The 23,942-nt window shown below is 59.3% G+C and overlaps 6 protein-coding genes across 12 annotated transcripts in view; all 6 read right to left on the bottom strand.

The window, feature by feature from the left end:
• The window catches only part of IFRD2 (interferon related developmental regulator 2), a 29,231-nt gene extending 28,503 nt beyond the window's left edge, over positions 1 to 728 (bottom strand). For both annotated transcript variants that reach the window (XM_027957597.3, XM_027957598.3), the window contains exon 1: positions 511 to 728. In XM_027957597.3, the coding sequence (XP_027813398.1) occupies positions 511 to 568 (58 nt within the window). In that variant the 5' untranslated portion in view covers positions 569 to 728. The remainder of the gene's footprint in view (positions 1 to 510) is intronic.
• Positions 729 to 1,113: 385 nt separating this feature from the next.
• On the bottom strand, positions 1,114 to 6,738 carry HYAL3 (hyaluronidase 3). 3 transcript variants are annotated; one of them, XM_042236178.1, is made up of 4 exons: positions 6,272 to 6,738; positions 2,235 to 3,145; positions 1,929 to 2,018; positions 1,114 to 1,811 (listed from the first exon to the last, which is right to left on the bottom strand). In XM_042236178.1, exons 2-4 carry the CDS (start codon positions 3,126 to 3,128, stop codon positions 1,536 to 1,538), a joined length of 1,260 nt encoding a protein of 419 aa, XP_042092112.1. In that variant the 5' UTR covers positions 3,129 to 3,145; positions 6,272 to 6,738; the 3' UTR covers positions 1,114 to 1,535. The 3 variants fall into 3 exon arrangements, with proteins under 3 accessions (XP_042092112.1, XP_004018491.1, XP_011955418.1); XM_004018442.5 differs by having other exon boundaries at positions 6,681 to 6,738; XM_012100028.4 differs by having other exon boundaries at positions 2,235 to 2,379; positions 6,681 to 6,738.
• On the bottom strand, positions 3,858 to 6,738 carry NAA80 (N-alpha-acetyltransferase 80, NatH catalytic subunit). Its single transcript, XM_015102408.3, has 2 exons — positions 6,681 to 6,738; positions 3,858 to 5,216 (listed from the first exon to the last, which is right to left on the bottom strand). Exon 2 carries the CDS (start codon positions 4,972 to 4,974, stop codon positions 4,060 to 4,062), a length of 915 nt encoding a protein of 304 aa, XP_014957894.2. The 5' UTR covers positions 4,975 to 5,216; positions 6,681 to 6,738; the 3' UTR covers positions 3,858 to 4,059.
• A 799-nt stretch (positions 6,739 to 7,537) lies between these two features.
• HYAL1 (hyaluronidase 1) lies at positions 7,538 to 12,367 on the bottom strand. The gene is made up of 4 exons (XM_004018441.6): positions 10,294 to 12,367; positions 8,894 to 9,817; positions 8,438 to 8,527; positions 7,538 to 8,256 (listed from the first exon to the last, which is right to left on the bottom strand). The coding sequence occupies exons 1-4, from the start codon at positions 10,312 to 10,314 to the stop codon at positions 7,939 to 7,941; spliced, it is 1,353 nt and encodes a 450-aa protein (XP_004018490.1). The 5' UTR covers positions 10,315 to 12,367; the 3' UTR covers positions 7,538 to 7,938.
• Positions 12,368 to 13,379: 1,012 nt separating this feature from the next.
• HYAL2 (hyaluronidase 2) lies at positions 13,380 to 18,488 on the bottom strand. Of its 4 annotated transcripts, none has more exons than XM_012099238.4 (4): positions 18,375 to 18,488; positions 15,289 to 16,268; positions 14,508 to 14,597; positions 13,380 to 14,107 (listed from the first exon to the last, which is right to left on the bottom strand). In XM_012099238.4, exons 2-4 carry the CDS (start codon positions 16,216 to 16,218, stop codon positions 13,697 to 13,699), a joined length of 1,431 nt encoding a protein of 476 aa, XP_011954628.1. In that variant the 5' UTR covers positions 16,219 to 16,268; positions 18,375 to 18,488; the 3' UTR covers positions 13,380 to 13,696.
• Positions 18,489 to 20,614: 2,126 nt separating this feature from the next.
• Positions 20,615 to 23,508, bottom strand: TUSC2 (tumor suppressor 2, mitochondrial calcium regulator). Its single transcript, XM_027957596.3, has 3 exons — positions 23,222 to 23,508; positions 22,004 to 22,124; positions 20,615 to 21,833 (listed from the first exon to the last, which is right to left on the bottom strand). Exons 1-3 carry the CDS (start codon positions 23,365 to 23,367, stop codon positions 21,768 to 21,770), a joined length of 333 nt encoding a protein of 110 aa, XP_027813397.1. The 5' UTR covers positions 23,368 to 23,508; the 3' UTR covers positions 20,615 to 21,767.
• Between the last annotated feature and the right edge of the window lie 434 nt (positions 23,509 to 23,942).

Genomic DNA, 23,942 nt, shown 5'->3' with positions numbered 1-23,942 from the left:
CTCAGGACTGCCTCGGGCCCCAGGGCGCTCATCCGCCTTCTGGAGCCGGGCAGTCAAGGCCCCAAATTTTGCAGTTTCCCCATCACCCTCTCTCTCAGTACTCCAGGATAAGCCACGTCTCCCACCAATTTCCTAGTCCAGTTCGGGAAAGGATCAGGGTTTGGAGAGCGGACGGGCTCCAGCTCCGACTGGCCAGTTTGTCCATCCCAGCGGACTGGATAGAGAGGCAATGAGAAACCAACCAAGGCCAGCAGGTGCGGACCAGGTGCGAGCCGGAGCGAGGGCTCGGGCACGCGGGCAGCACGCTCAAGTTAGGCGCACACGTGGCCGCTGACTTCTGGGGCACGTGCCCGTCACGGGGGGAGTTTGCAGGTGGCGGCACCAGACTGGGCAAGGCAGGAGTCTGTACCCGAGAACTCTAAGGTTAGTCACTGACGGGAACCCACAGGGACCCTAGTTTGACGTTCCTCAGTTTCCCCGTGCCCTGCCACCCACCCCACCCCAACTTACCTCCTCCGCGGCGCTGGCCGCCTCTGCGGGGCGCGCTGCCTTTTCGAGCGCGGGGCATGCCGCAAGTCGGGCACGACTGGGCGGGGGGTCAGGGACCCGGCGGCGGGGAGTTCCAGGCCAGCGAGTCGCCGGCCGGTGCGCTGAGTTGAGACCTAGGCAGACGACGGGAGCCACACGCTGCGCGCGCCACCATCTTCGCGAGGCGCCCCGCCCTGCCAGAAGGGTCGAAGCGCCCCGCCCGCTAAATGGGTGGCCGGGAAGGCGAGTCCCTCGCCACTCGGCTCAGACCGCATCCATGCGGCCGAAACTTCTATTCCCAAGGTGCTGCGTGCGCAGATTACCGGCGCCAGGCTGGGCGCAGAGCACCTTGGGAATTGTAGTCTACTCCGGGGGAGCCCATAAGGCCACGACGCTCTAGCTGAACTATGCACCCACAATGCCCTGCGTCCTCCCCCCAGCACGTGTAGTCATTAACTCTGAAGCTGCCCGCACGGTGCTGTCCACCACGCAGGACCCGCATCTCTCTGCATTTTGCAGCAGGACGCTCACCACGGGAAGGGTGGTGGGTTTGGAAGAACTCGGGACCAGCCAAACCTCAGGCAGTGAGAGAAAAAGTAACTTTATGATGAAAGCAGAGTAGAGGCAACAGCTTAGCACTTAACAGATGTTAGCCAGAATCTCCTTGGGGGGGCCCCCCATCCCTGGTCGGGTCTCCTGTGACCTCTGCGCAGACTCAGTGAGGTGTAGAACAGAGCCCTGGGCTGGCAACCTTAACTTTTTGGCATACTGACTTCCTGGGGCTGCTTTCATGTCAGCAGGATCAGGTGATCTCACAGGGCCTCTGGGTTTAAAATGGTGTGCTTCTTCTGCCTCTTTCACTCCCCAGGGGTGCTGTGGGAAGTGGGGTATGTGCATGGGAGAAGTGACAATAAGCTACATAGAACAAGAGGGGGACAGAGTCTTCCCTCCAGGACTGGAAAAATGGCAGCAGGAACAAGACGGTCAGGGGCAGGTGACTCCTGGCTTTATGTTGCTTCTTCAGGCCCAAGCTCAGGCCTGGGCTCCTGGCAGGTAGGGCCAGCCCAGCCCTGGTAACAACGGCAGCTGAAGGACTCCCAAGCTCCAGGGCTGCCATCTGGCTGCAGATGCAGAAAGACTTCCAGTTGTCCTGGGTTTTGCCAAGCACAACGGCCATGGCCATGGCACCGCTGGTGACTGCAGGCCATGGCTGCCCTGGTCACGTTGATCACATAGGGGCCCAGGGTGCCCAGTAGGTAGTCATGGAGATGCCAGCACTCCTCCTGAGGAGAAGGGAGGGACATATCAATGCTCCTGTCCCATGGCCCCGCCATGGGCTTTCCCCGTCTCTGGGACCCCAGCATGGGCTGTGTGGCAGGCTGGAGGGGGGCAATGATCACCTCAGAACTGGAGAAGCTCAGGTCCCCCCAGAGCACCACGCCGGCTGCCCCCAGTGCGGCGCTCACACCAATGGTCTGCACAAGTTCATCCTGGGGGTAGAGAGCTGTTAAGCCAGGTCAGGAATGCCCAGCTCCTTCTGGCCCTACCTCTACCTTCAAGAACTTTCATGGCTCACTGCCATAATCTGATTCCACCTCTAGAGGAGGGCCCCTTGGCCCTGAGCCTCTTTGAGGGGCTTCTCAGGCCCTCTACTCAGAGAATGTCACGCCTCCCCATCAGACCCCTAGATTTCAGCTTTCACTCACCTGGGACAGGAACCTCCCAGAGCTCCGGTGTGTGAGGCGGGAATACGCCAGGACAGGCAGGGGATGTGGGTGCCCAGCAACGGCCACACGGAAGGCCTCCTCCAGGCGGTATCGGACAAATGCCTGGTGGTGAGCAGGTGGTAGCCTGGGTGGGAGGTATATGCTGGGGAAGAGGGCGCTGGAGGCAGCCCAGAGCCAACGCAGTTGGGTGTTGTGGGCCAGGGCAGCAGCATGGCAGTGGCCCGTGTAATTTGAAGCCGTACCATGCCAGCCATTGCCACAGGCTGGGAAGCGATAGAAGCCCCAGAGCCCCTGGGGCTGCAGTGCCCGGCCGAGCCACAGCGTGTCCTCCATCAGTGCACGGGCTGCCTGTTCGAAGCCAGTGCGGGCCTTCTGGAGCTGCTCCTGGGGATCCAGGTTGGGGAATACCCATTGTGCCCAAGCCCAGGAGGCAGCCCGATAGACTTGGCGGCGGCCCCAGTTCCCGGCCCAGAGTGGACACCACTCCTCCCAGTCCAGGACTGCCAGGCCAGCGAAGCCCGGCCACAGGCTGCGGCGGATCTGATGGGCAGCTTGCGCCAGGTGGCGGCCCAGAGGCACAGCCTGTGGGATGCCCCCATTGTGAGCTGTGCCCCTTGGCCCAAAGTAGGGGTAGAAGCCGAGCCGGTTCTTGTAGAAGATGGTGACATTCTGGCCGTGGAAATGCTGGCCACGGTTGGCTGAGATGCCCAGGGCCTCGAGTGGCAGGGGCACGCCAAAGCGGTTCTTACAGCGTGCTGAAGGCACGTTCCACAGCACCGAGAAGGGGCGTGCAGGGGCCCGCAGCAAGGTTCGGCCACACCCCAAGCACAGGGCCACCCCTAGCACCAGGGCCAGGCCTAGCTGCATGGTCATGCCCCAGGGATGGAAACCTGCAGGAGAGAGGGGTGTGAGCTTAAGAGGCCATGGCCATGCCCGCGCCTTCCCCACAGCAGACCAAGCTGGGAAGACTCCTCCAGCTCCTCCTCACAAGGGAGGGAGGTGAGGAAAGCAAGGTTCCTAAGGGGTCTCATAGACCTCTCAGAGCAACCCCAGCCCAAGCTGGCCTGGGCATCTCCCTTCCCGTGTTGCCCATCTCTACCATGGCACCGCTGTGCCCTCTGACACCTCTCCCACCCTCAGCTCTCACGAGTCCCCTTTTTTCCTCTGCCCATTTTCTTTCCTGCCCCAAGAACACTCAACCCCCACTCTGCCTGACTTAATTTCTACTCAGCACTCAGGTCTCTGCTATGACGTCATCTTCTGGCACAAGTGCAGTGAGGACATTTGAGCTCCTGCTGTCCCAGCAGAGGCCCTGTCAGTCTACGCCTGCCCTATTCCTTAAGTTGAGACCGCATCTGTCTAGTTCCCCCCTGCCTGTGCCCAGTCCAGGGCCTGTCACCCAGCAGGTGCTCGGCGAACAGTGATGAGTGGAGGTGGAAAGAAAGAAACACCCTGACGCCTGAGGCAGGCAGAGTGAGAGAAGCAAGGGCCTGCCCTCCATCCATGGCCCCGAGGCCAAGGTGCACTGGGGGCTCCTGCAGGGATAGCGGACCTAAGAAACGACTGGGAGATGAGGGTGGGGTCAACAAATACACTGTCACAGACACACCCAACAAGCCTTTATTCAGCCACACTGAGAGCTCTGAGCCACAGCCATGTGCCATCTCCACAGGCACTCAGGAAACATGCCTCAGGAAGCTGCCCTCAGGGGCTAGAAGCTGAGGGATGGCCAGTGGGCTGAAGCTGCTACTGTCCTGGACAGTCAACTGACCCAGAAAGACAGCATCTTGCCCTGGGAATAGCCTCAGATGTCTTTCTCCATCCAGAATATGGGGCGCCCTCTCAGGTCTTGGTATTGTGTCTCCAGGAGGCTTTGTGGAGGGGGCCCTGCTGGAGGCGGGGGTAAGGTGGTTGGGGGTTCAGGCAGGGGAGGGGGTGGCAGCAAGGATGACCCCTTGGGGACTCTTGGGGGAGCTTGGGCAGTCAGGCTAGGGGTGACCTTGTAGGGTGACCGGGGAAAGGGGGCCCTGGGGAAGGCATTGAGCAGGGTGGCAGGCAGTCGCCGGCTGGTGAAGACCAGGCCCTGCACTGGCTCACCCAGCTGGTAGCCCAGATGGGCATAAAAGTGCAGCTGGTCATGGGTGGTGAGGTGTAGCCGGCGGAAGCCCCGGGCCCGAGCAAAGGCTTCGAGGCCCTCCATGAGACGGCGGCCAAAGCCACGGCCCCTCAGTGCCCGGGCCACCACCACGGTCTCCACTAGGAGGCTCTGGGGCCTGTCCAGCACCCGGGACAGGCGGGCATGGCCCACCACAATGGGGGCTGCCTCTGGTGTGGGTCGAGGGCTTAGCAGCATCAAGCAGAGAGGGAAGGCGTCTGAGGACTGGCCCAAGGAGTGGAGGCGGGAGGCACGGCTGCGGGGCCACTGCTCGTTGATGAGGTCGGCACAGGCATCCAGGAGCTCGGGTCGGCAGTGCACAGGCTCCAGAGTCAGCTCGACCAGTTTGGGGACTGGGGTCTCCTCTGGCTGGCGTGCTGGATCCAGGGTCAGCTGAGCTGAGCCAGAACTGAGGGTCATCTCTGGATGGCATGCGGAAACCAGGGTCAGCTCAGCTAGCCTGGGGCTCAGGGTCAGCTCTGGCTGGTGTGTAGGATCCAGGGTCGGCTTGGCCAGGCTGGATCTCAGGGTCACCTCTGGCTGGCACGCAGGATCCAGAGTCATTTGGGGTGGGCGGGTACTCAGGATCGGCCCCACCTGGTGCACAGGCTCTAGGCTACGGATCAGTGTGCCTCAGCCAGGGCTCAGAGTCAGTTCTCGCCTACATGTAGGATCCAGGCCCAGCTGAGTCAGGCTGGGAGCCAGGGTCATCTCCTGCTGGGGTACAGATGGCTCAGGGCCAGGCAGGGGATTAAGGCCACAGTCTCCAGGCAGTGGGATCTCCTCACACCACAAGGTTGCTGCTCCTGTGGATAACAGCCATGCTGGGTTGTGCCAGAAGGGAGGATGGGGTTGGGGCAGGGAGTAGATGACAGAGTGCTAGGGAGGGCCATGCATCCTGGATTTCATCTGATGCCTAGGTGACCTGGAGGATACCATCCCTTATACTTGGAGGCACTGAATCAGATGGAGAGCACAGGGGATGGGTCCAGGGTGCTCTGCCTTATACTGGATGGAGGCTAAGGGCTAAAGGCTAGGGCTGGCCCCAAGAACTCAAGAGGCCTGGCCCCAGCCTGCTCTGGCTACCACTCTGTCCTCCCCAGGACAGTAGATCCAGCCCTACACCATTGTAGCTGGCTGGCCATTAGACAGAACATGCAAACTAGATGCCACAACCCCCTGCTTTAACCCCAGGTTACCTTTGGAGAAAACACAGGTACCCCAGGAACTCCCCTCCCTCTAGTCCCTACTCCAAGTCCTAGCCTTTTTGGACATCTGGGCCATGCCGGCCACTTAACATATCCTGGGTTGCCATTCACCCACCCATCAGGCTCAAATTTCCCCTCCCTCGACTGCTTTCCCTGCCTAGGGGAAAGAGTCCATGGCTCCCTCCCCAAACCGGCCCTGCTCGGTACACTTCGATTGCATATGGACCCAACTGCCCCTCAGAAGTGGCCTGGCTCATACAGCAACGTGGCTCCTGCAGGCCTGGTTCCCCACTGGTCTGTTTCCTAGCCACTCTAGATAAGAACCACAGCTTCCTTCCTACACTCACAGGGGTGTCTAACGGCTAGCAGGTTGGGGGCTCAGACCTCCTGTCCCCAAACTCCATTGCTTGCCCATCCCACCTCAGGTTCTGCTGGCAGGAGGGTCTATGCTGGGGGATTTCTAGCGACAGGTGGCCTCTGGGCCCCACCTTTCTACTCACCTGCTTCAGAGAGGATGCGCTGGCTCCCTCCCCATCCCCACCTTCCCAGGAAGACCCTGTGAGCTTGAGGCCAATTTCACACTGGTCAGTTAACAGGCAGCCCCCTTCCCTCACACCCCTTCCCTCACACTCAGAGGGCTATAAGCCTCTCACCTGCATCAGCCACCTCCGCAGCAGCTGCACCCCTGGACCAGGAGGAGGAAGCCCCAGGATCCGCCCCCTGGGCCTAGGACCCCAGACTTCCCCCACAGACTTAACCCCTTATATGCCGACCCCACCCACTGTAGGGCGGGGCTCCTGGGTCCACCGAGAGAGGCGGCAGTCTCTCCTGCCTCGATTTCCCTCTTCCTCCCAGTGGGTGACAAACCGTGGAGTCTGGGGGTGGGGGTTTCGGAACCTAGACTCTGGGCAGGTGTGGCTCGGCATGCTTTGGGAGGGAACAACAGACGCAGGGAGGGCGTGCGGGGCGGCTAGTCACTTGAGAACTGTCCACGCGGAGCGGACGGGGAGAGCGGGGGACAGTGAAGACGAACGCAGCGCATGGGAACGGGGTAGTACTGACATGTTGCCGGGCTCCGGGATGCTCCGCGTCCTCGCTTCTCCTGGATCGGTATCTCGCTGTCTCTGGCTCGGACCCCTCCGGCCCTCGGCGCTCACTCCCTAGCGGTGGGGCGGACGAACTGCAGCTGTCCCGACCCGCGGCACACCGCCTAGTCCGGGGTCTTCCAGGCGGCCAGGCCCCGCCCCGGCCGCCCTGTACTTCCGCCTAGGCCCCGCCCCCGGCCCGGCGAGTCATAACACCGACCAGACGCAGACTGGGTCTCCTCTAGCTCTGTTCCTCCCACCCTGGTTTATCCTGGCCTCGCTCCCAGTGAGCCTGATTCCATCTCGGGTTGGCTGGGCTTCTGTCCTCGCCCCGCCCCAGCCTCAGATAGGTCTCACCCGTAGTTTAGCTTTGTCTGGGATCACGCTATCCCTCCTGCGCGGCGTGAAAACGATCAGGTGGAGCTTCTACTTCAAATTTGGGCCCCACACTGGGAAGCAGCCGCCCTCTGACACACATCATATCTGAGTGAGAGAAAAGAACTTTTCCTGTACCCTCTGGATATCAGCGCCTGGAAGTTTTAGGGCCTCAACAAACAGCTTTTGAAGTTAGAATCCTATTTTATTTGCGAGGCTGCTACCTCTGAACGGATTCAGAGTGCAGTGCAGAGCTGGTTACCATCGACTTATCAGTAGAAGCCAAAAGGTTGTACCTCTCTGGCCAGGCAGCCCGGGCTTGAATCTCAGCTCCTCTGTTTTCTGGCTGTGCAACCTTGGCGAAAGTGTGCCTCAGTTTCCTCACAGCGTCGTGTTAGGATTGCACAGTTAAGTTAGCCTACTTAAAATGCTTGGCACAGGACTTGGAAAGAGTAGATGCCCAGTGAATGTCAGTTTATTTATTTGTTATTTGTTTAACCGCACCGCTTAGCATGCGTGATCTTAGTCTCCTCCTGTGCCCCCTGCAGTGAAAGCTCAGAGTCTTAACCACTGGATGGCCAGGGAAGTCCCGATTGTCAGTGCTTGTGACTGCTTCTGTTTGAAGACTGACTCAGTGTCTCCAGAGGAAGTGTTTTTGACTCTGCCGGGTGGATGCCCAGGGCTCTAACTGCTTATGCGGCTATCTTGGTCGGTAAGCAGGTGTGCGTGCACTGGTATATGCTCATGACACTGGATGAGTGGACTTCTGACTGTGACCATGACTCCTGTGACTGCCTGGACTTGGGAAAGCCCTAGCCAGGCCCAGCTTGCATCAGGTACTCAGTGTGTGTCCATGCCAGTCACCACAGGCCCCACTGCTCACACCGGGTCCCCCTCCACCCACGGTAGCAGCGACATTCGAACTCCACTGCCATCCGCAACCGATCCCCGAGTGAGAGGGCACCTTGTAGGGTCAGGGGCCCACCACCAGGCGTAGGCTTGATGGAAAAACTGGTGGAGCTGAGGATGAGACGGGCCTTGGGGTAACTGGGGCGCCGGGCACAACGGCCATGGCCGGAGCATAGGACCTGACTGCACAGACGAGCCCCGCTGGTCACATTCAGGATGGAGGGTCCCAGTGTCGTCTCCACATACTCCTTGATGGCCTGGCATGATTCCTAGGTGGGAAGGGGAGCATTAGGGGCACCGTGGCCATGCATGGGTCCACCCAGGACACTGAAGCACTCGCCTCCTGGCCAGCCGAGGCTGCAGGAGTGAAAGGTGGGCTGGGGTCTCCCCTGGCAGCCTGGCAGCGCCCCCCGCCCCCCGCCCTCACCCCCCTCCTGGGCCCGAGCTCACCTTGGTGCTTGTGTTCGCCCAGCTCACCCAGAGCACCACTCCCGCTGCACCCTGGGCTGCACTCTCCCCCAGGCTGTGTTCCAGCTCCTCCTGAGAAAAGGACAGAAGATCTCCGCTGGGGGCCCTCCCTGGCTTCCCACAGCAGGCTGCTGTGTCACTATCGGATGGGACAAGTAATTCACAACCCCCACTGGGGGCTGCTCTAGCCTTGGTGGCCAGAGGCAAGCCTGCCCTCCCTCTAGCCTGTGAGCGCCGTGCAGGCAGGGACAGTTTCTTTCTGAAGAACGTTGTCTGTGCCTAGCACAGAACTTGGCACACAGGAGGTGCTCAAAGAATGTGAAAGGGAATGGCTGAAGGTGCCCTGAGGCTAAAGTGCCCCAGGGCTGTGTGGCCTCAGGTGCTGGACTAAGGCCTGGCAAGGTAGGTCCCGGGTGGGCGGGGTCACAGGAGACTCACCGGAGACAGAAAGTGGTTAGTCATGTCGTAGAAGAGCTGCATGTAGGGCAGCACCGGCAGCTTGGGGTCCCCAGCACCCGCCACCACACGGAATGCCTCAGCCACACGGTGCTGCACGTACATCTGTGCCTTCTTCGTGCCCTCCAGTGCTGCGGGCAGGTAGATGCTGGGGTAGAGGGCACAGCTCTGGGCCCACAGCCACCTGAGCTGGTCATTCTGGGCACGGATGTTTGGTGGACACTGGCCGGTATAGTTGGGACTTTTAAAGTCATAGTTGTAGCACTCAGGGAAATTATAGAAGCCCCAGAGGCCCTGAGGCCGCAGTGCTTGTCCCAGCTTGAGGGTACCTGCCATCCACTCCTCTGCAGCCCCCTCGAACTGCTCCTGAGCTGCGGCCTCCACCTGAGAAGCTGACCAGTCTGGGTGCTGCTTCTGTACCAATGCCTGTGAGCGCTGCCGGTAAATGTCCTTGGTGTCCCAGTTGAAGGCCCAGCGCGGGCGCCATGCCTCCCAGTCAATGACTGCCAGCCCTGAGAAGTGAGGCTCAGGCATGGCAGCCAGGATGTCCTGGAATGTGTGGGCCAGGTGGACATTCAGGCTGGCATTCTGGGGCAGGCCACCAAACACAGGCTCCCCAGCAGATGTATAGTAAGGGTAGGTACCCAGCTGGGAGCTGTAGAAAATGGTCATGTTAGGGCCACGGAAGGTCTGCCCTGGGTTGGTCACCACATCAAAGATACTGATGTCTACATCCACGCCGTGTTTCTTCATACACCACTCGGTGTTGGCGTTCCAGATGGTGGTGAAGGGCTGGTTGGGTACCACAGGGTCCCGGGAGCCTTGGGTCATGCTGAGCAAGTTCAGGAAGAGGGTGCAGACAGGAAGCAAGTGGGCTGCCATAGCCCAGGGCAGGTGTAGGGAAACCTGGCCAGGGAAGGCAAAGCAGAGAGCAGGCCTTGAACTCTCTGACCCCTACTGAGGGCAGGCAGGACAAGTCCCTTGTTAAACCACTTCTGCTCTGGCATCAGGCAAGTATGGACCTGCAGGGCTCAGGGTGGTCAGAGGGCAAAGGAGAGGCATTGAGGGGAACACAGCCACTAGAGGGCGCACTCCACTTGCTTCTTGGGCCGGCCTCTGTCCCCCTTACAGGTCTGGTCTTGGCTTAAGCTCGCCCACCCCCATTTCCCCAAGGGCCACAGAAGCCATGACATCTGTCTTGAGAAGCGTGGCTGAGACCCAGGCCCTCAGCTCCCAGGCTGGCGGACGGATGGAGGCAGGGGCTTCCCTGTCTCTTCCGCCAGGAATCCTGGCCAGCCCTTGAAGGGGACGCTCAGTGCAGCAGGAAAGTTCAACCCAGCCCTTCTGTACACCCTCCAGTCTGCCCACTTGTCCCTGCTGACCTCAGGGCTGAAAGGCCTCATTCTCCAAACTTCCTGACCCCAGGGTGAGGGCCTGTGCAGGCATCAGCAAGATTCTGTTCCTTAACTCTGGCACCAGGCGCACCAACACTCTTGGAGGAAGAAATCTGCTGCGGGAAACGCTGAGCTTTTGTAGGGGGTCACCCCACCCAGTCTGGGGGCGGGCTGAGGGGCGGGCCCTGGGTGAGAGGGCTGGGCCAGACAGCTGAGCCACCCCTGCACTCCTAGCAAAAAAGAGAAAAAACAGCCCTCGGTAGGAGGTGGGACTGGGCCGGAAGTGGCCCCTCCCACTGTCAGCACTGGGGCTGGGCTTTGTGTGTCAGGATTGGGTGGGTTTATTTGGGATGGGGTGCGAGTGGAGGCAGTGCGAGGGGGCAAGCTTGTCTGTAATACTGGAGTCTGGGTGCTTTCCCCACAGAGCTGAATTATGACATCTGTGGGCACTAGGCACTTTCGCTTTTGTTGACCTCTTTCTTAAAAAAAACATTTTAAGGGAATTCCCTGGTGGTCCAGTGGCTAAGACTCTGCCCTTCCAATGCAGGGGGCAGGGGTTCAGATAAGGGAACTAAGCTCTCACAACCTTGTAGTCATATATAGTTATATATATATATAACAACTAAATTGGTATAAGGACAGATATAATCTAGACTGAATTCATTATATTAATATATTTTTTCTTCTGATTAAAAAAGATTAAAATTCAAACATTTTTTGTGGGCCTGTATAAATATTATGCCCCTGTGCCCCTGCTTAGTGGATAAGTCGCCCCTGCTTTAGGGACCTGCGTCTGAAGTCAGGGCTGCGCTGTCATCCTTTGTGTATGCGCTGGCTCAGTGACCATGAGGCTCCAGTTAGTGACCATCTGGGCCTCTCCACAAACTCCAGGAGAGTGGGCATGTGCAAGCGTGGGACCCGGTGCCCAGGACCTGGTGTGTTTGGGACCCTGTTGTCTTATGACCACGCGATCCCATGCCTATGTGACCACGCGGAGGAGCACGAGGGTATCAGTGATGACACACTTGTTCTTTCCTTTGTGATTTCCCTTGTTTGCCGATTCAGACGCTAGTAACTGAGACCTTCGAGTTGCTCAGGCCTAGGCTTGCCTGCCCGACTTGGGTGTAGGAAACATCACATCTCTGGTCCAGGGGAACGCGCTGCCTGGGTCTACAGCCCAGTCTGAACTTGAGCTCATGGGCCCCCAGCACGGTGGTTGCTGGAGCAGGGACAGCTGGCTGCCGTCTGGACTGGTCCTCTAGGCTGGCTAGGATGAAGCGGGCAGGGCTGAAGGGGAGGAGGGCCCCGGGTGTTGGGGGCTGTGAGCACACCAGCCAGACCCAAGCATGGGTCTAACCACGACGGTGGTAGCTGGGGACTCTGTTCAGAATGCAGGGTCCCTGAGGGATGATTATTAGTATTAGAGAGCTTGGCACAACTCCCAAGGGCTGAGGGCACAGGAGACCATCAAGGTAGCCCCTGACCCCCTCTCCCCAAAGCTCCACCCCACCTCCTGAAACTGAGGTAACTCCTACATTACCCCCAGAAACCTATGGCTGCAACTGGCACAATCCAGCCCACCAGCATTCTCTGGATTTGGGGAGATGGCTTCCCCAAGCTCTGACCACACCACCTTCTTGCCTGCGTGCTTCTCAGGGGAACATTCTCCACTACCCAGCGTCTGACTCGGTCTTAGCATCTAACGTGCCTCTCTAAACCATCACACCCTTGAATATATGGGCTTCCCAGGGGGCTCAGTGGTAAAGAATCAACGCAGGAGACAGGTTGGAAAGATCCCCTGGAGAAGTAAAGGGCAACCCACTCCCATAGTCTTGCCTGGGAAATCCTATGGACAGAGGGGCTTGGCAGGCTACAGTCCATGGTGTCACAAAGCCTGGAAACGACTCCATGACTTAACAACGGGCCCTGAGGACGGCTGTCTTTGTTGGCGTGGTTCTGGGGTGCACCCCGCCCAGCCCTGGCACGCATGTGGCTCAGTGCCTCCACTCAACAGGTAACAGTCGCCGCCCTCAGACAAAATCCTGCCTGCTGCCACTGTAGAGCAGCCTGCGGCAGACCCCCAATCACACCCCCGCCTCAGATCCTGCAGCCCCCTTTGTGCTGCCTTCCTCCAGACTGCCCGTTCCCAGCATCACTGTGCCTCTCATTCAACTCAGTGTAGAGCCCTTCCTCGAGGCTGCTTCCTGAGTCCCGGTGCTGGCATCAGGACTCCCCGAGCAGGGGTGCCCTCTTCACCTTGTGGCAGTTTCCTGAGCCTGTCTCTCCAGAGTCTTTGTCAGCTGAGGGGAGGGGCAGCGCCCCACCCAGGGTAACTCAGAAGCAGAGGAAGTGAAGCAGGTCTGACTGCTCCGGCCGCTCCTTCTCTCCCCTGGGATGGCTGGGGACAAGCTACGCTCTCTTGTGGCCAGGCCAGGCCTGCCTGTTGAGGATGGCCCCCTGCTCACCCCATCATACATCTCTGCAGTGAAACAGGGAGTGGGCCTCGTGATTCAGATCCCGGTGCCCTGTTGGCCTTCCCTTGACTGTACCCAGTGGAGGACTTAGACCCAGATGGGGAGAGGTGCGTGTGGCTGAAGTCCACTGCCCTTGAGAACACGGAGTGGAGGAGACGCCCTTGCCTTTGAGAATAGCAGGGAGGAGTGATCTGGCTACCTGCCCAGCCAGGGAAGATCAAACATCCATTTCCCACTTTCTCCCTGGGTGGGCGAGGCGAGGAGACTGGCACCAGCCCAGCTGGGGATACGGCACCATTTAGGAGCAGCACAAGGGCCCTGCCCACAGAAGCCTGGACCCAGCCGCCTTCCAGTCAGTGGAGAAAGCAAGGTCCTTGCTATTGGGGTAGAATGGGAGTCCCTCTGCTCCCAGTGGCCAGTGCCCTGGCAGGACAGCTAGAGCGGGCAGCTTGGGCCTGCAGATCCCAGTGAACGTGTGTTACAGATGAGAAGTCCCCAGCAGAGAGTCTCACAGAGACACTTCTGAGCTCAAACCTTATTTGGAAGAGCCTGAAAGCACTCTCACATGCCCTGCCCAGGCATGGACAGTCCAAGCAAAGAAGCAGTTGTTTTATATTTAATTTACAAAAGAGACCCCAAAATAATAATAATAAACTATCCAGGGGCAGGGGAGTAGGGTCAGGTCCTCCCCGGCCCAGCTGTGCCCCTCTTCCTCTCTGGCAGGGAGAGACGGGGCTTTCCAGGGGACTGCCCCTCCCCCTTAGAACAGGGGGTGGGAGCTGGTATGGACATCCTACCGGGCATCTCAGAGGGCTCTGCCCGTCCAGACTCTGGTTTGTCCACCCCTTGTGGGCTGCTACATGCCTGGCAGACCCCTTGTGGCAGAGGCCAGCTGGCCTGGCAGCTGGGTGAGACCCTTACGAAGTCCAGGTGAAGGCCAGGACTGCCACTGCCAGCAGGCCAGTGAGGTGGGACCCAGCCCAGGCCCCACTGGCACCCCCAGCTGCCCGCCTGCGGTCCCACTGGCACTGCTCACCGCCCCAGCCTAAGTAGCACTGGCAGCGAAAGTGCGTCTGTAGGTGGTTGCGGTCGGCCCAACTGAGCTCCCCCTCTGGTCGCAGCCGCGGCTCATCAGGTGCGTGGCTAGGCACTAGACGGAAGCTGCTGGCACTGAGGTGCAGGAAGGTGTGAGCGTTGGGGTCCCGGCGCACACAGCGCCCATGGCCATGGCACTGGGCCCAGCTGCAGTACTGGGCAGCCCAGGACACATTGACGACATAGGGTACCAGTGACCGAGTCAGATAATCCTTGAGGCGTCGGCAGGTCTCCTGGGGACAGAGGACAGGGAGGAGGGTCAGCTGCCTCAGCCTAGATGGAAACTCAGTCCACACTGTGTGACTGCACCTTCTTTTAATAGCGTGTGCACACACACGTATGCCTGAGCCCTCACTGTTCCCGTTCCTTCTAAGAAGAGGGTGCGGGCAGGGACTGGAACCCAGCAGGGCAGGTGGGGCAGGGTGGAACTCAACAGCTGGTCAAGACAACAACTCCCTCTTCCTGGGTGAAGGGCAGGGGTGGGGGTCGGGGTAGATCCTGTCTTCTCTGTTAGGACACGGGCTGCCTTGGGAAGCAGAGGAGGGGAGCACTTTGAGGTTTGTAGCCGAAAGTGCAAACACTCTGCCTCTCCCTGCAGCCTCAGCTCTGGTTGGCTGGGTGGGTCTTACTTACGTTGCTGGTGGTAAACCCTGCGTCACCCCAGAGGATGACGCCGGCTGCACCCAGGGCAGCACTCTCACCAATGGTGGAGATGAGATCCATCTGTAGGGGAAGTGGATGAGACCACAGGGTGAGAAGGACAGATGGGGTGGGCAGGCCCTAGCCTCTACTCATTCGCTGACCCCCGACTCCAGCCCAGCCCTCCCCTTCTTACCCCCTAGGCAGCAGCTGCTGCACTTTCTCCTTAAATGTTTAAGCCATTTCCACTCCCTACTTTGGCCTCCGATTCTCAAGCCAAGGGCCCACTTGAGCCTGGCATGTATCTATCAGTCGTGTCCAATTCTTTGCAACCCCATGGATTGTAGCCCACCAGGCTCCTCTGTCCGTGGGATTTCCCAGGCCAGAATACTGGAGCGGGTTTCCATTTCCTTCTCCAGGGGATCTTCCTGACCCAGGGATCGAACCCAGATCTCCTGCCTCACAGGTGGATTTTTTACCATCTGAGCCACCAGGGCAGCCCTACATCTGTCAGGATGGACTGCGAAGTCGGAATGCTGGGCCCGAGTGTCTCCTCTGCCTGGATTTCCTGGGAGGTTCTGGCCAAGCTTCTCAGCCTCTCTGGGCCTCAGTTTTCTTATCCACAAAATGGCGATAACAAGGTCACCCTCTCATAGGGTTACAGAGAGAATGAGGTGAGGGGTGTAGAGTAGTCAGTAAACTTGAGGGCAGGAGGCCCCCTGGTAACCCTGCAGTGGTTCCCCAAGGAAGAGCACGGGGCCCTGGCAGGACATACCTCGCTAAGCCCTGTGAGTCCACGGCTGTAGGTGGGCCTCGTGAAGACGTAGACTGGGAGTGCATGGTTGGCATGGTGGACGTCAGCCACGCGAAGAGCCTCCTGGACACGAAAGCTGACAAAGTTGCGGCCGTGAGTGGAGGAAGCCAGCGTCTCTTCCAGGTAGACAGAGGGGAAGAGGGCTGTGCTCTCGGCCCAGAGCCAGGACAGCTGGTCATTTCGGGAGACCTCAACATCAGGGCAGCGGCCTGTATAGGTCTCCCAGTTTTGCACATAATCATGGTTGTAACAGTCAGGGAAGAGGTAGAAGCCCCATAGGTGCCGAGGCCGAAACGCCTTGACAAATCGCAGTGTCTCCAGCATGAACTGCCGTGCAGCGAACTCAAACTCATACTGCGCCTCCTTGACTATGCGCTCTGGTGGCCAATCGGGGTGGTGACTGGCCACCAACTGGCGTGATAATCGGCGGTACACATCCTTGTCCTGCCAGTTGCGCACCCACACTGGCCGCCAGTCCTCCCAGTCGATGACTGCCAGCCCTGCAGGCTCCTGTGTACGAATGTAGTGTTCCACGTGTCCCTTCAGCATCTCCAGGTGTACCCAGAGGCTGCCATTCTGTGGCACACCACCATGGACTGACCTCCCCACCGAGTTGAAGTGTGGATACATGCCCAGCCGGTCACGGTAGAAGATGGTGATGTTCTGATTTACAAAACCCTCGTTAGGTGAGGCCTGCACATCAAAGGCCTTCATGTCCTTTGGGTCCAATGGCATCTTGTGGCGTGGGCCACAGTCCTGTGTGGGCACATCCCATGCAACCACAAAGGGCCGGCCCGTGAAGATGGGTGGTGCTGTGGGCTTCAGCTCTGTGGCCCATGCCACCACCAACACCAGGGCCAGTGTGACGGCGGGGCCCAGGCCTGTCCACATGCTGGGGGCTGCAGGAAGTCAGTGTCACCTGCCAGGCACCAGCTCAGGAACTGGTAAAAAGGTGGGAGACAGCAAGTAAGTCTAGAGGATCCTGGAGGTCATCCATCCCAAACCCATCCACACTCCCAAAGCCCATGCTGCGTTAGGCCACCGTGCCCAGGATTGTTCAGCTTCTGTTATTAGCTATAACAGGTCTGAAAGACCATAGGCCACTGAAGGACAGGCAACACATCCCCATAGCTCACTGCCAGGAGCATAGGGCTCCTTCCTGGACAAGTAGCCTACGGTTGGGCAGAAACTGCTGTTAGGTCTGTGACCCCTCTGAAACTGGACAAACTGAGCTATGGACTCACTGCCCAGAGGCTCATCCATGACTGAGTATCACCCAGGACAAAGTTTCTGAGAGCCCCAAACCGAGGCCCACTCTACCCCGTGAAGAACTTTTGGTCCCGAGAAATCACAGCATTTGGGTGAGGCAAGGCACAGCTCTTGCAGTAGCTAGGAAGCTGTAACTCAGCCCGGAGTTGCTATCTTTTTTAGCACCCGCCCAACAGAAAAGTAAGGCTAACAGACTTTATCTGAGCGCAGACTCTCTCCCCCAGCTTGGTGGAGGCCCCGCGGGGACAAAGGGGTGGTGGATCTCCCACGGTGGCGCCAGCAGACCGGCCTTTCCCTCTACAGCTACCAGGAATGCGCGTGCCCGCGGGCCAGGCGGCCGGGGGTAAAAGCCCACTCCACCTGGCCTTTGTCCGGAACCCCGCCCCCGCCCCGCACGTGGGGGCTGAACCCTGCCGGCAAGGGGGGCGGTCTGGGCCGCCTCCCCGGGGGGTCCAGAGCAGAGCCCGCGGAGACAGCAGCTCGGCTGGCACTGCCCACCCTTACCTAGCGCAGGGCGCCGCCGGGACCTGCGCCATGACCACCTCCATCTCCGTTCCAGCCCAGTCCGCAGCCCTCCTAGGCACGGCCCCGGCTCAGCGCCTCTACTGGCTCCGCCCCTCCACCCCAGCCCGCCGGCCCTTTAAGAATCCAGCGCGGAGGCGGGCCCTGCGCAGGATTTACGACGGGGGAGGGAAGATGTGCCTGACTTTCGGGCCGCCAGTACCGCGCTTTGGGCTCCGAGGACCCCAGATCCTCTTCCGAGGAATGTAGCCACCAGTCTGGGACTCTGAGGTGCCTCCAAATGGGGCTTTCTTCTGGAGTCTCAGCCACGAGCGCCAAGTCAGCCTAAAGCTCACCCCCGCAACCTGCGGCCAGTGGTACACTCCTCCCTGCTCCGCGACGCGGCCAGCCGCTTAAAGGGACAGCGTAAAGGAGGAGGGTCGGGAAGGGAATGAAGGTAGCGTGACGTTCCCTCATTCGTCCGTAAGGAGGTGCTGTGGGACCTTGAGGCCTTGGCTAGGGGCAGTAGAGAATCTGGCTCTGCACTCTGAGTGTAATCTCCAGTCCTGGGGCCCCCCTTTGTATGGAAAGGGGGACGGTGACCCGCAGTCTGTCTGCGATCTCCCGGGACAGTACTGCCCCGCCCCCCTTACGGTTCAGGGCTCCCCTTCCCCGACCCTGGTCGGAAGGGAATCCCCGCCCCTTGCCAGTCTGGGGCTGGGGGGCCTAGCACCCGCGTCTTAGCCCATCCAGGGCTGGGTGGAAGCAGTGGTTGTCCTGGTAACACAAGCTGTGGGTCGCAGTTAGGCTTGCCTGGTTGGGAGCCTGTAAGTCCAGCAAGCCCTGAGGGTAGGGCATCTCCCTGCTCCTGACTTGCAACTGGGACGGGCCAGTCCTTGGGCTCCTATTCCCTCTGTCCAGCCTCGGGGCCCTGTGGGAACCCCAAGTCGTCCTTTCAACTCTGAGAAGGCTGCCACCTTTACAGAAGTTCCTGGCTGGACCGCGGAAAAAACCGGCTCAGCCAGAAGCGTTCCCTTGGGCCTCCGCTGGGCATCCTGTCTTTTCGCCCTGCACGCCCCTCCCTCTGGGGAGCAGGCTTGCAGCTGCAATGGAAGCGAGAATTCCTTGCCTCTTCCTAAATCCGCTTCCCCGGGGTCCTCAGCTCCCCAAAGGGCCCGGGTCTGCTTGGCCAGCCCATTCCCCGCGCAGGCGCCTGGGAGGAGAGAGAGGGAGCGCCATGTACCAGAGTGCAGACCAGTCGTCTGCCTTGGGCTCACCTGTGTGGGAGTCCGTCGGCCCAGTAGGTCGGCGGCCTCCCTCCTTCCCGGGGTAAGTCTCTAGCCAAGCTACTCGCGCCAGCTCCTGCCCTTTGGGCAGCCCGCCGGCGACTTGATAAACCCCATCCCTCCCACCAGCTCCCGCCTCCCACCCCAGCCCTTTATCCTCACTTCCTGCTGCCCCTCAGAGAGGAAAGGGCCAGGAACAGGCGCGGGGGAAGGGACCGCCTTGACCCTGCTTCCCTCCGGTATGTCCTGCTGGCTGGTTGCCTGCCCTGCCCCTCCCCTGAGTAGGCCCTGGCCCAGCAAACTGCACCAGGTGACAGGAAGGCTGGAGGACCCAGCCAAGGTGCCAGCCTCCCCCATGCTGACAGCTTCTCAAACCTGCCCCTAGGGCTGAGGCCCATCCTCAAATCAGCAGCTTATGAGGGGGAGCGGCCCTGGTGGTGGTGCTTTGGGAAGTCAAACTACTTGGGGGATGTTTGGCAGATGGTTCCCTAAAGCAGGTGGTGAAGAGAACCAGCCCTGGGGTGGGGGGTGTTGAGGGAACTTGCAGGAGCTGAGTCATTTTTTTTCCACTGATAGAGGAAGCATCTCATGTGTGAGAGTGGACAAAGTGTGACAGAGTGTTGATGTGGGTGAGGCGGGGGCGGGGAGGGACAGGGCCTGGGAGGCTTCTGTACGGTGTTCTTCTGTCAGGGGACATTCCTGGTTGGTTCTAAGATGCTGCCGAGTACAGGGCTCCTTACAAAATTGGTGAGGGGAGAGGTGTATTTCTGTGGGGAGAGTGTGTCCATAATGTAGCTGGCTCCAGGGAGGGCTGCAGCAGGGTTCCAGCAGACTCCTCCAGAGGTGCAGACAACTCTGCACACCCTTAAATCACCCTGGGCCTACTCCCCCTGGACCTACCATCCCACCCCTTTGATGCCTAGGGCCTCTCCCCTAATAGAAGGCTGTGTAAGCCTGGTGGAGTAGGGGAGGTGGGCACATATCCTACAGTCTACCCCTGATGACCAAGGAGTCCAGGACATGGCATGGGAGGATGGTGTCCCTGGACCACCATGCCAGCTCTGTAAGGGACACAGGCCTCAGAAGCTCCAAGGGCAGGGGCCCCTGGGGAAACAAAGGCCAGACCACTGTTCCAGGGCAGGGACATTTCCTCAGGCAGCCAGCAGGAAGGAAGTGCACACAGCCCAGTGGGAGGGAGTGGGGAAGCACAGCCATGACCCCCATTGTTTCCCGCTTCAGAGTCAGCTAGGGCAGGCCCAGCACAGGGAGTTCCCCACACTGGGACAGTGATGATGGGATGCCATCCGGCACAGCAGAACCCTGGCCCTGGGGCAGTCAGTAGGAGGGGCAGTGAAGGGTGATAGGGCCTTATGCCTGGCATCTTACTTTGCAAATGGGAAGATACCCAGAGGCAAACTTCAAGTCCAGACTGCAGAGGGTGATCTTGCTCCAGACTTGACCAGTTTAAACCTCCAAAAGACAGGTAGGTCAACTTCCCAGACCCAGCAGCCTGTGTCCCTGAACTCTCTCTTCCCTTACAGGGAGTTGGGCTGATGGCCAAAAGGTAGGCCTAGCAGAGAACTGGCCTCACAATCCGACCTGAGAAGTGTAGGCCAAATGTTCAAGGAGGCAGGTGGCAGGTGAGAAGGCAAGAGCAGAAAGGATGAGAGGAAGTACTGGGTGAATGAGTTTAACCTGCTGGAACAGAAGCCCCAAGTCTATACTCCTGGTAGTGTCCACCAGGAGAGGTAAGTGGATTTGGGCTGCAGTTTTGCAGCAGGTCAAGGGCAGTGGCAGCCACCTGGCTGCTGTCCACCTAAGGCTGGGCCCTAGGTGGTCTATGGGGCTCAGGCTGTGACCTCACATAGGGTCAGCTGCCTCAGCTGGGGACAGAACTACTGTTCCAGACCTGAGGTCACACTGTCATCTCAGGTCAGGCAGGTGGAGCCAGTCCCTACTGAAGTATCCCAGAGCCTTCCAATTCCAGGGTCTCCACTTACTGAACCTAGTACAGGAGTGGCTCTCCATCCTGAGTGGGCCTGTAGTGAGGTCTGTGTGAATACACTGCCACCTGCTGGTTGTAGCTGGGATGCCCGCAGGCTGGGCTCAGGCTCACTCTGGACCTTGCCAGACATCAGTGCAACCAGTCCTGGACCCAGGTCTACCTTCTATGCCCATGTGGTAGTTCAGACACTGGGTGTCACAACCTCAGAGGATGTCAGTCTTGTATGCAGGGTCTACAAATAATTTTATTGAACAAATAACACAACAGCCTTCCTAGATTGAGGACTACCCTCCCCAAGCCATTTCTCACACGCTTAAAGCACAGAGTTTGCACAGTAAGGAATTAAAAAAAAAATCATTTCTATGTAGAAATCAGACTCTGCCCCAACAACATCATGGACTAGACTATTTACAAGCTTTCACATTTTAAGTATTCCTATTAATGGTTGTTCTCTCCTTTCTGCCCCTATCCAGGGGCTCCAGTACTTTTCTCTTGACTGATACTGAAGGGAGGGGTATACTGTAGGGAAAAGGGGTGGTGGGCTCCTCAGAGCTACTGGCACCAGCCCTAGGGTGCTGTGCCTTACCACAGGGTGGTGGATGTGCAAGGGCAAGGGGGATTAGATACAGTAGGTGGGATGGGGCACAGGCATCCAGAGCCCTTCCTGATCCCCATCCTCTGCCCTCTCAACTTGTAGCGGGGAGAACAGCTAGTTGCAGTGGGGAGGGATCGGGCCAGCCCTGGGTAGAGGGAGAAACCTCCCACACCAGTCCCTACTCCTATTAACAGCCAGCAAATTGTCCATCCATCTTGGGGCTGGGAACAAATGGGCAGGTAGGCAGGAAAAATCAGGCTTGCTGTGCCCCCAGCCTCTGTCCAACACGGGAGGAATCGAGGTAGCAAACGGCTGAAATGCTCCAACGAGAGGGTAAAGGAAGTGAGGGAAAGGAAGTTCCCACTTTTGTAGAGCTCCCATTGCCCTGGGGCTGGAAAAAGGCAGACCTTGCTTGTAAAGTGCTGTAGCCTCTAGCAGGGCTGGGCCCTAGGCAAGCTTGGAAGAATGCAGGCCAGGCAAGGGCACAGGAACCAGGCATTCCTGACCAGCATGTGCCCTGCCATGCTCCTTGTAGGGATTGCTGGGAAAGGTGGACTGGTAACTCCGCCATCAGCCCTCACCAGCTTCCAGCCATCTCTGGTCCACATACAAACCAACACCCAACCAGCACTGTAGGACTGCCCTGCTCACAGCTGAAGGTTCCAGGCCAGTGGAGTTTATTCACGGTTGTGGCCCCAGCCTAGGTTCCTCAATGGAAGCCACACCTTGAGCCTGGGGGTGTCTTGCTGGGGCAGGGGGTGTTTATGCCTGCCACCCCCCAGGCTCACACCTCATAGAGGATCACAGGGAAATCCACGTGGATGCGGGGGGGATCCAGCTTCACGGTGCCCTGCCATGGAAACAGAGGCTAGTGAGGCCCAGCTCAGGGCCCCTATTCCAGGAAGCCTTCCTGTTCCTCCCAGTTCCTCCCCCAAGAGCCCCCACCATGACAGCAGACCCCATCTGGGTCTGCCTCCACACATTCAACACAGGCTCTGTGGCCACTGCCCAGCCCCTCACCTGAGGAATCAGGTTCTTATGCACCCGCCTCAGCTTGGCCCGCTTCTGCCCGTTCTTGGTGACGATTGTCTCCTCATAGAATTCGTGAGCCAGATCCCCATCCTCGTCATAGAACATGGAGCTGTGCAGAGGGAGAGGGGAACAGGCTGGGCTGGAGCCCCACGCTAGTCATGGCAAATGCCACAGACCACAGGGAAGTATGCCCTCCCCACAGTGGGGAAGAACAACCTTGGTGGGAGAAAGGGAGGTTAATATGTCTGGACAATCTTTCGCTTAGGATCTGGGGTCCACTAGAAAGTGGGGAGTAGGATGGCGGCCAGTGCTACTCTGTCAGACCCTAAGAAGAGAGGCCATACCCAAACGATGCTGGTTTGTTCAGCAAGAGTAGCCATTCCATCAGGCCCTTGGACTTTTAGAGTGAGAAGGATGGTGGCCTGGGCATGCTGGTCTCACTCCAGAAGACACTGCTGGCCCAAGGCCAAAGCCTGAGATAGCAGATGCCTGAGCTAGGAGGAAGCCTGAAGAAAAAAGGCTGAATCCTCCCGGGTCCAGGTGGCTGATGCAACCAAACTGCCATTATTGGGGTCCCCCTAGATTCTACATCCAAATCCCAGCAACACCTGAGCAGCAGTCCCCAGGGCCCATGAGAACCAGGCCCATCTAGTGCTCCTATCTGGGCCCCTTGGGGGAGGGGAGAGGTCAGTGCCCCCAGATCTGGGAAAACATACCTGGGGTGAGGGTCTTTTTCCCCAGGTTCCTGCCTCAACGCTAGGGCCCAGTCCTACTCTCCCAGCCACTACCCAGAGAGGTCCAACCCTACCACTGGGGTGAACGGAAACAGACAAAACAGAGGGTCATTCTCTTCTAGGGAGAACTGGGGGTGAGGGAGAATAGGAGCCTTCGGCTAGCAGGCTGGGATGGAAGGGATGAAAGGAAGAGGTTCTGGAGTCTCAGGGAGACCCAATCTTAGCTTTATCGTACGGAGGACCTGCCCAGGGACAAGCCTCATGCCCACTCTTCTCCTAGGGAGACCTTCAGAGCAGCCAGGCCACCAGGAACCGCCTGTTTCGGCTTTCCCCACCCCTTGTTCCTATGGGGACCTGAAATACGGGAGTCGTCCTGACTCGGGTGTAGGGGGTACAGCGGCGGGAGTGCCCCATGTCGCGAGACGCCCAGCCGCCCGTCTGTCCTCCCGGGGGCGGAACCCCGCGCCCTTACCCGCGGCGCGTGAATACGAAGGGGGGCACGACTCGGCCTCGCGGTCGCACCAAAGCTTGCTCAGCGACCGCCGCCTCTGGGCCGCCGCCCCCCGCCGCCGAGGTGAAGGGCCACAGGCCCCGAGCTTTGGAGCCGCTGGCGCCCATGTCAGGGCCGCCGGCGCATGGCGGGCCCCGCGGTAACTTCGCTCTTACAAGGCCGTCGGCGCCACCATACCCTGCCTGGGCCTTGGCTCGCAGATGCCGCCGCCGCCGCGGCCGCCGCCTTCCGCAGGCTCCGCTGTCTCCACGGAAACCTCACTTCCGCTTCCGAATGCGCCGCATGCTGCCCCCTCTGGTTGGCTGCTTCTCTCGTCGGTCCGCGGGGCGGGACCAACAGCCGCCCTCAGATGCTAGTACCCCAGCATGCACCGCAAGACGTCAGCTCCCAGCAGGCCACGCTCTCTCCAGCTCGGGCTGCTCCCACCAGGGAAAGCGGTGGCTGTCCTCCGCCTGGTTTCTTTAGCTTGTATGGCGGCTCTTATGTCCCCGACCCCTAGAGTCAGGCTCAGCGGACCTGCCCAACCACCGGGTACCTCCCCCAAACCAGCACTTTAGGGCCTGACTCCAGGCCAAACTGGTCAGTGCCCATCTGGCTTCTATCCCCATATCTTTTTTGCCATCTCCAATTGTGGCATGTTAGGAGAAACTGAACCTAAATAAAATTAAGGAATTGGCCAATG

Source organism: Ovis aries, chromosome 19 (assembly GCF_016772045.2).
Source record: "Ovis aries strain OAR_USU_Benz2616 breed Rambouillet chromosome 19, ARS-UI_Ramb_v3.0, whole genome shotgun sequence".
Taxonomy (NCBI): domain Eukaryota; kingdom Metazoa; phylum Chordata; class Mammalia; order Artiodactyla; family Bovidae; genus Ovis; species Ovis aries.
The sequence above is the reverse complement of the archived record's forward strand: the minus strand, read 5'-3'. Positions and strand labels throughout refer to the sequence as shown.